At 41.2% G+C, this 16561-nt stretch overlaps 1 protein-coding gene across 1 annotated transcript in view; it reads right to left on the bottom strand.

Annotated features, from left to right (window-relative positions):
• Positions 1–3848: 3848 nt before the first annotated feature.
• fmr1 (fragile X messenger ribonucleoprotein 1) overlaps positions 3849–16561 on the bottom strand; it is a 19274-nt gene continuing 6561 nt past the window's right edge. Inside the window, exons 8-15 of the mRNA XM_052071543.1 lie at positions 16336–16506; positions 15681–15759; positions 14405–14556; positions 11589–11675; positions 11222–11447; positions 10886–11080; positions 10569–10648; positions 3849–6559 (exon numbers count right to left, since the gene is read on the bottom strand). Of these exons, the coding sequence (XP_051927503.1) occupies positions 6365–6559; positions 10569–10648; positions 10886–11080; positions 11222–11447; positions 11589–11675; positions 14405–14556; positions 15681–15759; positions 16336–16506 (1185 nt within the window). The 3' untranslated portion in view covers positions 3849–6364. The remainder of the gene's footprint in view (positions 6560–10568; positions 10649–10885; positions 11081–11221; positions 11448–11588; positions 11676–14404; positions 14557–15680; positions 15760–16335; positions 16507–16561) is intronic.

Below are 16561 nucleotides of genomic sequence, written 5' to 3'. Positions count from 1 at the left end.
TTTAATGAACTCTCCCGACATTTGCAGGGCGCACCTGAAAAGCTTGAAAAGGGAGAGAGAGAGAGAAAGAGAGTGGATGAAAACAGTCGTGAGACTCTAACGCATTTCAGATAGCGTTAGATATTGAGCTGAGGCATGTCTTTACTTTGACTACATTACAGCCCCAAAGCAGTTTACTCCATAAAAGTAATACAACCACAAAGGTTCAAGCTCACTAGAGCAGTAGATTACATAACTGCTGTTCGTTCAATGTTTTAAGAAAGAGAGAGACACAGAGATTTGATTTTGCAAACAACTATATGAAGCAAATTTAAACAGCATCATCTATTAAAAAAAGTACAACATCACAGAAGGTAATCTGCATATATTAAATGTCATGCTGTGACACAACATAAATGGTATTGTAACACCAGAGGTTTTTAAGAGTCAACATCGGCTCCTGCTTCCGAATAACAAATCAACAACTCATCTAGAGTGGCACTATGCAGGAGTTATATCTCGTTCAACTATTTTCAGGATCACCAAACCGGATAATATATTGCTATACTGTATTGACAGAGGCATCACTACACCCAGCCCGTCACAAAAGAACATTATATAACAAACGCACATGCAAAACACTATTTGAGAGCACATACATCTTAACAGTGCAGTATGTTTTTGTACAATTTTCTAGCTTGTTAAAGACACAGTAAAATAAATACAGTATATATCTCTCTAAATATGTACGGCACCAACGTTGTCTTTCAGGGTTCAAACACCCCTAAAAATAGGCTAGACACACATAGGGTTCCCACTAATGAAGAGTGAATCCAAGTGTGAATGGCTGTCTGTATACACCCTTCTGTTTGAAATGGCAATTATAAGAGTCCATGGTATAATCTGCCATGATGAGACTCCAGCTTCCTGCAACCCTGAACTCAAGAAGCAGTTGTACAAAACGGATGGGTCATTTAAATCTGTGATTGAGTGGCAACCAATAAAAGGTGTCCCGTGTCTCTCATCCAAAGTCGGGATATGCTCCAGTTCACCCATGACTCAAATGAGGATTTGCATTATAGAAAATGGGACAATGGATGGGATGGATATTTTATATACTTGAACAGCATGATGACTACATTCAAATAATAAAAATAATAATTGGACGTAATCAGCGTAGCAGTGGAACAGGAGATCATAATAACGAAGGATTTGGTCGAGGGGTAGAAGGTAGAGGATGAAGAGAAGAGGACCAAGCACAGAACCCTGGGGGACACCTTGGGACAGTGGGGCGGTGTAGGAAGAGCAGTTGCTGATGTGTATGAATTGTTTCCCGTCTGTGAGATATGAGCGGAGCCAGGTGAGGACTTTGTCGGTGATGTTTAGGGATTGCAGGCGAGAGAGTAGGACCGAGAGGTTGATGGTGTCGAAGGCAGCTGTAAGGTCAAGAAGGATGAGGATAGAGAATAGGCTAGAGTCAGAGGATAGGAGGAGGTCATTGGTGATTTTGAGGAGGGCGGTTTCAGTGCTGTGTTGTGTGCAGAATCTAGATTGAAATTGTTCGATTGTTGGTTATTGTCTAGGTAGGTTTTAATTTGAGATGCAACGATACGTTCTATGACTTTGGACAGAAAGGGGAGGTTGGAGATGGGTCGAAGGTTGCTTATGATGTCAGGGTTGAGTCACCCGGGTTTTTTGAAGATGGAGGTTATGCCGGCCAGTTTGAGTCAAGAGGGGACATCGGCAAAGTTGAGGGAGGAGTTGACAATGTTCATGACGAGGTGAGAGATGGTGGGAAAGCAGTGCTTGATGAAGGAAGATGGGATGGGATCCAGTGTGCAGGTGGAGGAATTCATAGTTGAGATGGTGTTGGTGAGTTCAGCTATGGAGACAGGTGTGAATTCCGAGAGAGGTGGAGTGATGGATGCGGGTCAGAAAGTGAGGTGGTTTGTGAACTGTAAAGGATGTCGATTTTGGATTGAAAGTAGGATAGGAATGAATTGCATTTGTCGACGGTAAAAGAGGTTGGAGTATTATTCATGAAATAATGATGAAATAGGATTCTTAAATATCCCAAAATGTAACCAAAACACTAAGATCTTGTTACTGAAAATACAAAACTACAGCACAGTGTAAATTTAATTTCCTCTTGAGACATCATAATAGAACACGGCAGGAAAAAAAAACAGTTGTACAATTCAAAAGATGAGAGTTACGAGATAAATTTTTGTTTATTTGAAACTGCTTGCATACAAAATATATTGCACTATAACCAGACATGTAAACCCAGACACTTTAAATGCTAGTAAGTAGTATTTACAAAGGAAAACAAACAAACAAAATGCCCAAAAGTGCTCACAAGATTTACAGCTTTTTAGACTACCCTGGTTTAAGTATGTCCAGATTTTTCTTTGCATCTTGCCTTCCTGCTTCATCCGGCAATTGATCACATTAGCATTTGTTGCATTATACATTCTGGAGTAAGAGAAGAAACATTTGCTGCCAAGTGGCAAGCAAGAAAAGTCAACATTGCTCATCCTCGTTTGAAAACATGTGACAACCCCAAATGGAGTCAATGCTGAATGAGGGATGCAATTCAGGATCTCGACGCAGTGTTAGCCATCTCTCTTCTGAAATGCTGTCATTTAAAATTGTCACGTACAAATCAGAATGGTTCTTAAGTTAAGTTTGAAGTCATATTTAACATTCATTTTGTAAGCTCGCCTGTCAGATGTAAAATGACACTCCCCCGTCTGTTAGTTGGTAGACACCCTCTAATTTATACAAACGATATTTTAAAAAAGTTTTAAAGGTCCATGTTCAATCCCATTTACGCCATCAATTTAACGGAAACATTTATGTAAAAATACCCAAATTCCCGTCATGATAAGACCTTCCCACAAGTCACATCGAGTTTCAATAGTCCAGCAAACATAATGATCATATTTTATTAACTGTGATCCAAGCCGTCACGATCGTTGGCATTAGGGATAAAAGGAAGAATTTACATACAACATCCAATCTGAAAAGGACAATATACATCAATTAAGTTTGCAAGAGGTTGAATCCGATTGGTTATACTGATTTGGAAGCATTTCACCGTCACGTTTTAGGTACAGCGAGGCTGATTTCACAGGGTCTACTCAATCAACACACACACACACAAAACAATCGCCTTGATTTCACAATATCCCACCCTTTAGACAATTTAGTGGTCATTGTTAGAATCCCTTTCAGGGTTTGTATTGGAGTTCCCTCGGTTGGACCATGAGCACATCGACTCGGCCAAAGAGTTTGGTTTTCTATTATGGTTTTTGCGGCACTTAACTGATACAGTCGTCCAAACCTTGTCAGAACGAGTTAGAATGGTGACACTTTCTGATATCAGTACTGTACAGTTCTTTACCGACTATACATGGGCAGCATGCAAACAGTTTCCCCATCTCTTCAATGTACATTTTCTTTCACAGTACAAACTTTCTTTTTTCCAACACCATTTGTTAGTATTAACCCCTACAAACACAACAATGCACACAAGTTAACTTCTTGCTGTTGAAAAGTTGACCTCCAACTTTTAAAGAGTGTGTGTGTATGTATATATATATATATATATATATATATATATATATATATTTTAGGCTGGAACTGGAAACCAATTTGAAACATACTATCTCAGCCTAATCGTTCTCTTACCACACCTGGGTCTTTAAATGTCAATAATGAAAACTTTTTGAAGCATATCATTCTCCTGCTTGATAAATGATGAAATGGACAATGAGATGTTAGATACATGCAGTTTCTATGTTGAAACAACTAGAAAAGAAAGTGAAGCAATACATTTTTACAAATATTTGATTCTGGCTCAAGAATGTTTTTTTAAATTTTATTTTGAATGAAGGTGCAAGATTATTTGCAATTTCTGCATTATTCATCTCAAATGATAAGTCAAGAATGACTTTGTGCATCAGACATTTAAAAATGAAATGATTTGAATACAGATTGTCACTATGTGGAGAAGCTTAAATTCAGTAAACAAAAACAAAAAAATACTTTTGAGCTTGTCAAAGGCAAATGGAAAAAAAAAAAAACCCAAATGAAAACAGGTTTGATGCATTTTCCCCAACTATCGCCGAAAAACTAAAAGAAAAACCTACACCTAAAACACAGAGTTGAAAGTCAGTCTAATTTTAGGTCACAGTATCATAAAAGTGGTAAATGGACTGCAGTAAAAGTTTTCTTCCTTGAGACAATTGACGCGACAGAACATTTATATACTCATCGTTTTGTGTGAAACTCTTCCTCTGTGTTATCACACTCGTTTTGGACCTCTGCAGCAGTGCTATGAACATTCACTATCAATGCGACTCAACCGTGCGCGAGGGAGCAAAACATTTTTACAGCAAGTTTATTAACAAGAGATCTAGCATTTAACTGATATCAAACAGCAACAAAAGAAAGAAAATAAGGATAAGTGCACATTTGAAACAGTACAAATTATGACATCATTATATACAGTATGCCACCCTATCTCCTTTTTGACCACACAAAACAACTTAATTCAGTTGCTGCTTTATGGAAAATAAAAAGGTCATTAATACTCAAACCACATTGTTTATGTATTGCAGAACAAGCTAACTTTAAAAACGCAGCCCGACTGCAGTATGGAAGCTAAAGATTAGTGAAAAAGAATCACATTTAATTCATACTTGCGTAAAAGCAAGCTCAATGGAAAGGAATACTGGCCTCAGAAAACAAGTTGTGAGCACGAGACTTGAGATATCCAGAGCGTGGCATAGAAAAGTGTGACGCATGGGGCTAAAAAGTTGTGGGGGGGGGGGGGGGGGGGGATACAAATCCGTCTGGGGCTCCTTAAAAAAGGTTTATGCGTGGGTCTAAACAGTAGGGGGAAAATTACAAATCGGTCTGGGGCTCCTAAAAAGGGCTGAGAGAGATGGTAACAATGTTTAAAATGCCTCAGAGGGTCTGCAGATTTTACTCAACATGATCCAAATGAGCTTGACACTCTAGCTTCAATCAATTCGGTTAGGATGTTTTTTTTTTTAATGCAGGCAGTGGAGCTCAGCTTGACTCATTAAAACGCACCAAGAAGCAAAACTGTAGGCTGTACGATGATAGAAGTGATACATACATGATATCACAGGAACAGAATGACTGACAGAGGAATGTTATCAGTCAACAAGCCAAAGAAGCAGCGCTACGTTACAGCAACCGCATTCTGCCTTTAGAACTTACTAGAAGAACAATGGTCCCGAAAAGATGTTAAGCATTGGTTCTGCACTGCAAACGTATTGTTTTTGTTGAACTTGCTATAAATTAAACTGTCAAGGATCTCTCCTTCTGGAACTCAATGACGGGTTGATCTACTCTGACATTAGTTAACTCAACAGTGACGATTTGTTTTCTCGATGTGAGCAGGGAACAATCCGTTGGTGAGGTTTCATGCTTACCAAGCCAACTGGGATGTTCAAGTATCCCCAGTTAGGGGAGCAAAGACATTTCCCAAATGAGCTGTCTATGAGCAGCTTGGAGAGGTGTATGTGTGTGTGTTTTGTCCAAGATCAGTTCAACAGCTCTCACCTCACTAGTGTATTTGTCCAAAAAGCACTGAGCCACAGACAAATGCTGTCACACCTTGACTGCAGGGATGTCAGAGTGAATAAGGGGGACATTCTGTTCGTGTGAGCATGGCTCATTTATCGTTATGTGTATGAAGAAACAGAATAGATTGGATTGATGAGTCACGTAAGGTGTTGCCCACATGTGACACCTAGCCCTAGCCTGTGACTTTGCACACATGCTTTATATCAACTTGCAAGTTCGAGGGTTATGGACTATGGGTTGCCCTCATTATGCCCGAAACAAATGGTCAAAGGAGCAGTCACAGAACGCATGACGAGCTAAGTCTAAAGTCTAGTTCGAAACATCGCGGCACAAAGAAAGTGAAGGCATCCATGCCGCTTCATCAGGTAATGGAAAAAAGAGATGCATGTAATTGAACTTTAGATGCATTTTGACATTGAAGTAAGATAGTTGCTGGAAAAAGAGGTTGCTTTTACATTGAGAAACTTCATTGCATTCTCACTGGAGGAGGAATACGTCCATTCAGCCTCAGACCAGCTCGTTGCACTACAACGAGCAGTACACAGATGTAGCACAACAGGGAGCGGTCGTCACTACATTTACTCACTACTGCCTTCCATTGTGACAGAGGCTGCTCGTGTCTAATCTTGCAATTGACAAAAACGAAAAAAGAAAGACAGAGAGAAAAACTGTGGTTGATTAATGAGCGGTTGTTTGTGTTTGTGTATGTGTGTGAAGAGTGTGGGTTCATTTCCGTAAGTGAGGAGGTCCTCCAGTGATGCATCTATGACACTCCGTTCACCAGAGGGGGAGCGTCCTGCTTCTCCTTCTTCATTCCTCGGTCTCTAATGGGCCGCTGCTGATGGCGTAGTGGACCTTCGCCACCGGCACTGTGGCCACCCTGTGATGAAGGCCCTCCTCCGCCTCTCCCTCCAGAGGAATGCTGCACACTACGTTCGTTGTTCCCATCCACACGAATCTGTGGGGTGACAGAAGCAAGTTTAGCGTCAGACATCCTTTATAGTAAATGTTACGCTTGGCATTTTATTTTGAAGAACTAATTGCCTACCAATCAAACAAAAAAAAAAGATCTCTGGTAAAGGATCACCACACTTTTCTGACACGAAATAAAGAAACAAACACATTTGTGTCCTTTAAAGCAGCGGTCCCCAACATTTTTTACACTACGGGCCGGTTTAATATCAGACAATATTTTCAGGGACTGACCTTTAAGGTGTGGCGGATAAATACAACAAAATAATATGATATGACCTGCATGAAAATTGAGGTATTTTCTAAACATAATAATAAACACGAATTTGTATCATGAGGAATGTTCTATCTGGCCATCCTATTAGGTGTGGCCAGTAGCCCTATCAAATGATGAATGATTTGGTTGATAGCAAAGAAGTGAGAGATGAGCTGTATTAAGGATATCACCACATGGGCTCAGGAACACTTCAGAAAACCAACATAAGTTAATACTGTTCGGCGTGACATCCGTAAGTGCAACTGAAAATGATGCAAATCAAAGCCATTTATCATTTATCAAAACCCCAAAATGCAGCCGGTTTCTCTGAGGCCGAGCTCATCTAAGACGGACTGATGCAAAGTGGAAAAGTGTTCTGTGATCTGACGAATTGTCTTGGGAAATTTTGGACGACATCTTCCTCTGGCCATCGAGGAAAAGAAACATTTAGACTGTAATGGACGCAAATCCCAATAGCCAGCATCTGTGCGGGTATGGGACCGTGTTAGTGGCAATGGCCTTGGTAAGTTACACCATTCATGTTAGCAAAGTCTTTCACTGATGCCCCTGCTTAATTTAGCAAGACAACGCCAAACCACACACTGCATGTTGCAACAGCTTGTAGACTGGCCTGCTCCCACTGAAAATGTGTGATGCATTATGAAGCATAAATTACGACAACGGAGACCCCTGATTGTTGAACAGCTGAAGCTGAAAGAATTTGACCTAAAAAGCTTCAACAATTGGTTGCTCCGTTCCCAAAAATTTATTAAATGTCGTCCAAAGAAAAGGTGATCTAACACAGTGGTTTGTATGGTATATTTTGCAGCCATGAAACTGAAGTTTAACATTTGCTTAAAATAACATTTATCAGTTTGAACATGAAATATGTTGTCTGTCGTGTGTACAATATAGGTTGAACATGATTTGCAAATCATTGTATTCTACTTTTATGTTTAACACAATGTCCCATCGTCATTGGAAGTGGTTTTGTATTTAAAAGTGAACCTATACCAAATATATATATATATACAGTGCCCTCCATAAGTATTGGCACCCCTGGTTGAGATGTGTTTTTTAGCTTCCAATTATTTTATTTTTTTTCTAAATAATATGGGACCTTAATGGAAAAAAAGAGAAAAATCCAACCTTCAATACAAGTGCATTTATTCAGTGGGGAAAAAATCCCACATAAAGAAATAATTATTTGACATCAAATAATGTGTGTCACAATTATTAGCACCCCTGGTGTTAATATTTTGTACAACCCCCTTTTGCCAACAAAACAGCACCTAATCTTCTCCTATAATGTTTCACAAGATGGGAAAAGACAGAAAGAGGGATCTTCAGCCATTCCTCTTTGCAGAATCTCTCTAAATCATCCAGAGACCTGGGTCCTCTCCTCTGTACTCTCCTCTTCAGCTCACCCCACAGGTTCTCAATGGGGTTGAGGTCAGGGGACTGAGATGGCCATGGGAGGAGCTTGATTTTGTGTCTGGTGAACCATTTCTGTGTAGATTTGGCCATATGTTTAGGGTCATTGTCTTGCTGAAAGACCCAGTGACGACCCAGCTTCAGCTTTCGGGCAGAGGGCAACAGATTTTGATTTAAAATGTCCTGGTATTTCAAAGCATTCATGATGCCATGCACCCTAACAAGGTTCCCAGGGCCTTTGGAAGCGAAACAGCCCCACAGCATCACTGACCCACCCCCATACTTCACAGTGGGTATGAGGTGCTTTTCAGCATGCGCATCTTTCGTGGTACGCCAGACCCACTTAGAGTGTTTGTTGCCAAAAAGCTCAATCTTGGTCTCATCTGACCAAAGCACACGGTCCCAGTTGAAGCCCCAATACCGCTTGGCGAACTCCAGACGCTTGCGTTTATGATTGTGAGTGAGGAAAGGTTTTCTCCGTGCATGCCTCCCAAACAGCTTGTTGGCGTGTAGACAGCGCCTGATGGTTGATTTGGAGACTTTGTGACCCCAGGATGCTACCATTTGTTGTAATTCTGTAACAGTGAGCTTTGGAGATCTTTTGATTTCTCTTACCATCCTCCTCACTGTGCGTGGTGGCAAAATAAACTTGGCTCCTCGTCCAGGCTTGTTTACCACTGTTCCAGTTGTTTTGAACTTCTTAATTATTCCTCTCACAGTGGATATGGGCAGCTGCAGTTGAGTGGCAATCTTCTTGTAGCCTCTGCCTGACCTGTGAAGGTCGACGCACATCTGCCTCACTTGTATGCTGTGTTCCTTTGTCTTTCCCATGTTTAAGAGTGGATAAGAGAAATGGCCTCGGTGTCACGTCATATTTATACCCCAGGGAGACAGGAAGTGATGAATTACTAATTAAATGTTCCTACATACTCTGGTAAACTTTGTAAACTACTGTAGAAATGACAGAAATGCTTCAATTATATTTATTTCCTGGGAATTGTTAAGGGTGCCAATAATTGTGGAACAGGTGATTTGATGTCAAATAATTATTTCTTTATGTGGGATTTTTTCCCCACTGAATAAATGCACTTGTATTGAAGGTTGGATTTTTCTCTTTTTTTCCATTAAGGTCCCATATTATTTAGAAAAAAAATAAAATAATTGGAAGCTAAAAAACACATCTCAACCAGGGGTGCCAATAATTATGGAGGGCACTGTATATATATATATACTAGCTGGTTCGCCGCCCTCCGGCCGGCTCATCAGCTAGTTCCTGCGGAAGGCTGATAAGGTGGGCCTTCGGCCTACAAAAGTGTTGTTGCTTGGTTCAACTTTTTGTTCATCTTCATTGCTTATCGCGAAAATAAAGAGATGTTTAGCTCTACTAAATAACTAACAATTTTATTGCAATGCTTGTGGGTAGACAACATTTTTTCGCTAAGATGCCCGCGCGATCGTAGTGAGCCACTGCCTGAGCGGCGCAGTGAAGTAGGTACGTTTTGAAAAGGGACAGACGGAAGGACAGACCGCGTGCGGGACGACGCGCAATATATATATATATATATATATATATATATATATATATGGCTCTTTATCTTGAAAATCCAGCCTCAGTATTGCAATCACAAGGAATGTCACATCTCTTCAAATATGCCTATGAAATACTGACCAATGAAGGCTGGATGAATTAATTCACCCTACCGCATCTCTTAAATTACCAGCACATAACTATACTGCTTGTCATTCATATGGAGTTTTAGATTGGATCCACAAAGACCGAACAATGCTTACTCCAATAAGTAGCAGAATGGGTCTAATGGATTAATTTATGACCCATACTGCACCAGTACAGTAACTCGTACCAGTAACTAACCCGGACATGCTAAGAAGTCAATGAAAAAAAATCTGCATATTTCACAGCATCATCTATTTAATCAATTATAAGTAACTATCCTGTTGGGTGATCCCTGCAGACTTAGGACAAGAGGTGTGGTACACCCTGAACTGTTAACCAGTCAATCACAGGTCTTACACAAAGACAGACAACCACTCAAATCTACAAGCAACTTAGAGAGGATTCAGTATACCAACTGCCCACAATGCTATATGTTATATCAAGTCTTCAAAAAGACATTCATCCATCCTTTTATCCAAACCATTTCTCCTCACAGGGGTCGCGTGTTGTGCTGGAGCCTCTCACAACTGTTTTCAGGCAGGAGACGGGGTACAACCTGAACTGGTTGTCAGTTGTCTGATTAAATTATGGTGCAGTCAGCACACACTCCATATGTAATGGGGACATTACCTGCAAGGTGTCTTCCTGTGCTCTCATCTTGGGCTCTCTGATATGACGAGGCCTTGGGTCACTCCACTGTACATCGTCACCTGAATGGGAAAGTCCAAGACAACTTTTATTATCTATTACCATTTATTTTGGTATGTGAACACTTTGCAGAAGGCACCCGTATATTCATTTTAGAATCAATGTCCAAGATCAATAATCTGTGGCACAGCTGTGCTAAACAACAGCTGCCTGGCAGATCAATTCTCATTAAATCACAGAGGGCTGATGAAAAATAAGTTGTATTGCTCCAGCCATAATTAAGATAATAAACTACTTACCTTTAAATGCTCCTCTTCCTCTTCCACCTCGCCCTCGAAGTCCTGCCCCGGCAGGTCTCCTCCTGCCATCAGTTCGTCTTGGCAATGTCCCACCTCCGGTCATTAGCTCTTCTGTGGGAGCCAGGGACCAATCACTGAGTTCATCTCTGTGGTCTGACTCAGTCTCTGAAGCGTTGGATGCCTCCGAGTTGGTGCCTAGTGGGCAACGCGCAAGTCCATTCAAACTGAGCCCACATTAATTTGCTTTCCTGTGATGATACTCGAAAAGTTTCTAATCAAGTACAATAACAGTGAACCATGTAAAGGTACAAGACTCAAGTGGCAACGCAACAGCACCTGAGGCAAAAGCAGCACCACCTCCTCGTCGCCCTCGACCACCTCGTACTCCTCCTCCATAGGGTTTCCCTCCTCCTGTACCTCTGCCAAGGCCTGTGCCATTATCAAACACATAGCTTTTGTCTTTCAGATTTCGTGGGCCCGTCCCTCCAACACCGCCACCGCCTCCTATCTGTCTCAGCTGCTCATCAATCTGAAGACGCTCCAGACGAAGTTGGTCCACCTCCTGTATTTATGAAGAGAAATACTATTAAGATGCAACATTGATTAACATGTCGTTATATTTCCAGAACAACATGATCATTGCCAGGGTGTCATCTCATAAGATTGGTGTATGGTATCACGCAAACACTTTTTTCTTGTGTACCTTAAGGTAGTTGAGGTGATAGTCCAGCAGTACCGTTGCATTCGAGATGCTTTCCTTAGTCCCAACAAATACAAAGGGCACCATTCCCTATGACAAAGATTGGCAAAGTAGAAATATTTAATCTTTTGACAAAAGTGGACATAACATGAGGACTCTTTGCATTAATGTGGGCTACGGTGGAAAAAGGTCATCTCTAATGGCTGGAACATTGGCAGTTTATAGTTCTGGACTCAATAATTATGTTTGCAGAAAAAATAATAATAATAACAATGAAAACAGAGTCACTAGTAATTTTAGGCAGGTTTTCTGATGGTTTTTTGGCTGATTTTGGAACACTCACATTTAGGTGCAAACTGGTATGAGTCCACTGATGACGGAGGGAGAAGACAGGTGCATTTGCCCAGTATGTGTCTGTCCTCAATTAGGTTGTTAGTTTTTCCGCAGTATTACCCAATTGAAAGTGGTGATAATGCTTGAAGTCAAATTTATAAATGCTCAAAATATCAATAGGAATGAGAAGCGATGCCTAGATCCTCATTCCGTGGAAGAAAGCAATGCGGGTGTGCTGATTCATTTCCGCCTGATACACAGCATTAGTACCGTATTTTCACGACTATTCGACGCATCGTACTAATGGCCGCAGTCTCATTAATGCGTGACATTTCTGTATTTTACACATACACAGGACGCATCGTACGAATAGCCGCAGTTTTACAGTGGTAAAACATACGCCAGCTTAAACATACGGCATGCATGCGCGCACTCTAACACGTTAGCTTGAAGCATACGGTAGCATGCCAAGACATACAGATAAGATAAAAACACATTTTTAAAAAGGCAACGAAAGCAGAACTGAGTTCGGGTGTATTTTATTTAGCCATCGTACAATGTTCTCACGTTTTTCGATCAATCATCACCCAGAAATCCATCAAAGTTCTCATCCTCTGTATCAGAAGCAGAGGACTGCACATCTCAGTTGTCATTGAATGCATCACATGCTAGTGTGAGTTGCTACGCATTGCCGAGCGGAAAGAAGGAGTAGCAACAGCAAAGTCAACATTTCTCTCGTGTGAAGCTTTCCCACGTTTGAAAGTAAAGAACAGAGCGAAACATGGTGGCAGCGCGTGTGTGTGTAGAAAGAATTGAACAATTGTGCAAGTACCGTAATCCATCAAAAACGCCGCGTTCCCTCTCGTTGTTGCGTATTGTGGCGTAACTCGCCAAGCGCTGCCTCTCACTCTTTGTAAAGTTGTGTTTGCCACCGATCATCCATTGTTCCCATGCCGTTTGCAACTTTACTTTGAACGCCCGGTTGATGCCAATGTCCAGCGGTTGGAGTTCTTTAGTCAAGCCTCCGGGAATAACGGCAAGCTCAGAGTTCATTTGCTTGACTTTTTTTTCACCGCTGCTGTGAGATGGGCACGCATGCCAAAAGCATAACCGGTGGCTTTAAGTTTGAACTGAGCTTCGTAGGCGTGTCTTTTTGTCGAATTTATTTTCAGGGGTTCTTAGAAACCAAAACCGGAGTTGTTTTGCAACAATGCACATTGCCACACTCTATACAAGTGTTGGTACTGGCTTGAGGCGTCCACTTACACGCCCACCCTTTACCATTGGAGGACTAGCTTGCCTGTCCTCTCTCTTGCCTGTCCTCTCTCTCTCTCCCTCTCTCTCTCTCTCCCCCTCTCCATATATGTATATATACACGCCCACCCTTCCCTGATTGGCCGACTTCTCTCCCGCATGCCTGGCCACAGTCACTTCCGCCTTTTCTCTATATAAACAGCGTGTCGGCTGTCAGTCAGATTTTGGAACTCAGCGCATATAAAGGACGCTCCGCACCATAAGGCGTCCTGTCCATTTTGGAGAAAATTTAAGACTTTTAATGGCGCCTTATAGTCGTGAAAATACGGTAAGTGACTGTATATACCATATATGTCATAAGTCGCACTTAAAATGCAACATTGTGCCTTGTAATGTAATGCGCCCTACAGTATGTATGGATGAATGTCGGATTTTGGGGTGGATTTAATTCAAATTCCTTCCTTTTATGTGCACGTTCTTATTCGCATCCAATCGCTAACAGATGTCTATGTTTTCATCACACCAGAATTAGCAATACTTCTTGCTTTGCGTCTAAGAATCATGGGAAATGTAATCCTACTAGACGAATGATGCAGTTGCCATAGATTTAAACAGAGATCTAAACAGTGTTTTTGCCGGCATATAACAATGTTACAACTTCCAATGTGGGACAGGATCGGCGCGAGGTAAAAGAAACAGCGAGCTTCCAAGAGCTGCTGGGACCGAGCAAAAAAGGTTGGATCATGATGAGTGCATTGAGTTGTTTGCAACTGTTGAACCGTCAAGAAATATAGCATTTAGCAGTAGCCAAAGTTATCACAACGGCCGGTCACCAGATTGACTAGTGATGTCTAAACATTTCTTTTCATCTGCCAGATGATCCCCTTCTCTTCTCCGCTTGAAGCAACCCCTGTGGAGTTGCACGGCGAACATTCATGAAAAAAAAGGAACAAATAAAGCCTTTTGTTTGTTTTTACATCAGTAGTAAGCAAAAGTTGATTTTTAGATGTTATCCGTATGTGCAACAGCATGCTTCGGCCTTTTTTGCACATGCAAAGGTAAGCCGTTTAAAAAACAAAAAGTTGTATGTCTGAAATGATTTGTGGGTTATATCAAGTATATACCCTGTAGTTTTCCTAATCACAACGCCCTTAATTTAATGTATACGATAACTTCATCACCTTGTCTTAAAACATTGAACTAATTGGACATCAAGTTTCTTTCTGACTCACATCATCCGTTGTTGATGCTGATGCTGCTCCCGCCACTGATGACAATGCCACCGAAGGCTTTTTGTCATTTTCTGGTTCAATACGGACTCGCACCACACCAGACTTATCAACCACTTCTTGGATCAGTTTGCCACTCTTCCCAATCACTTTGCCTAAAGAGAAAACGGTGAGTCATAATCACAATAGACATACTGCATACATCTCAGTAAATAAGAACATTCTTGGTAATTTAATCCATTTCAATTGTCCACATTTTGCTTTGGACTGCTGAGCAATTGTCCAGTTCTTTTTCTCATTCGCATAAGTAGAAAGATGCTTCTGATATTGTTTCTGGTCCAGGAATGGCACAACATTTGAAGTGTGCCACTTTCCTTCACACATCTATGCAGAGTACTTTCAGCCTGCAGTTGGTTGAGCATGTTTTTGAAAACCACACTTTTTTCTTCCACTCAAGTTACTATTACTGTAATGCGTGGATGCAAAAGTCTAAGAACAGTCAGCTTCTTAAGCACAAACTTTTTGTGGCTTGCCTTACTAGTGTAGGGTGACAACGGCTGTCTTCTGGACAACAGTCAAGTCAGCAGTCTTCCATGATTGTGGAGACTACTGTACCAGACTACACATCTTTAAGTTAAACGTTTTCACAGTTTTCTTCCTTTTTTTTTTAAAGTCAACGGTCAAGTTAAACAGTTAACCCCCAAATATTTGCGATTTGGCATTTTCAAATTCACTTATTTACCATTTCTTTTGCAACCTATTCTGTTATTTGCTGAAAAAACTCCTCTTTTTTTTTAATTAAATAATTGACAGCCATATAGAAACACCTGCACATATGCAAATCTGCCGGTGCTGAATTGTGAGTATGCAGGGTCCACTGCGTGTTTAAGTGAGCCGAAAGCTTTTAAGACATAGCTAAAGATTTGCAACCATCCTGTGGCATCTCTAGGCAATTATAATCCTTTTTATTGGATTTTCGCTGTTTGTGCCAGAGTTTGGTCCCTAAAATATGCGAATAGTGAAGGTTCACTCACTATAAAAAAAAATGGTACGCCACCGACTTAAGTTATTTGAAGTCTCAAGATAATTCCTGATCATGTCATACGACTTGCTAGGTCGCAGACCTATACAGTTCTGCACTTGATGCTGGCCCATGATTCACTGTGAGTCACATTTTGAATTCCCAAACTGTTTAAAAAAAAAAACAAAACTGGTGGGACACCACCCCGCTGCCATAGTCACCACAGAGCTTATCCTACTGGTGGAGTGAATTTCTCACCTACTAAATTCCGGGGAACTTTGATGACATCTTCAGAGAACTCCAGGAAACTGCGCGCAATACGGACAGCTTCCTGGTCCTTAGATAAACACGAAAAAAAACATTTGTTGGGAAGTGTTTTTTAAAGCGTATTAATGTACTGTGTGACTATTTTGAAACAACAGCTATGTCGAGGCCTTCAAACCCAAGGAACGATAGTGATGTTTCTGCACTTAACATGCAACAGACATGTATCCCTGCCTGTCTGTGTCAGGTCTTCCACTCAGGTACACAATGATTTCCTCTTCACAAACTCAAGTATTGGATCTAGTTTATCTTTCTGTCTCGTTCATGTTAGGGTCCTTGGTGGCTGTTGCTCATCCTCGTGTGCACGTGTGTGTATGCGTGCGCACAAGCATACTGTACGTGTATGGGTGCACATGCGGTAACAGGTCAATTGCGGGAGGTTGGCTACTTGAAAAGCAGATCTTTGGTCAAAAAAGGATGGGCACCCCTGATCTTGAGGGTCCATTGTAAAACCTTGTCTGTGATTGTTCGGTTGCTGTGTGTCATATTAAAAGACTTGAGATGTATTAAATGTAATGTAATAGCTAATTAAAAGGGTATATGTAACCATCTATCACTAGGTCAACATGAACAGTTAAGACTGTCATACCTCTCCATAAATATGGAAAGTGCATGTCTCTTCATCCAGGTCTATATTTGTGACTCCAGGGACTTTCCGGGCCTGCTGAATGTTGGCCCCATGAGTTCCGATGGCGAGCCCCATTAAATCATCACGTACTGCAAATTGCTCATGGAACCGTGATGCCAGCTGTCGGGAACTCTGCAAGCAACACAATATTAAGGAAATAGGTCGGACTTGTAGTTTTGATGGACAA

This window comes from Hippocampus zosterae, chromosome 1, assembly GCF_025434085.1.
Source record: "Hippocampus zosterae strain Florida chromosome 1, ASM2543408v3, whole genome shotgun sequence".
Lineage (NCBI taxonomy): Eukaryota > Metazoa > Chordata > Actinopteri > Syngnathiformes > Syngnathidae > Hippocampus > Hippocampus zosterae.
This window is presented reverse-complemented; position numbering and strand designations above follow the sequence as displayed.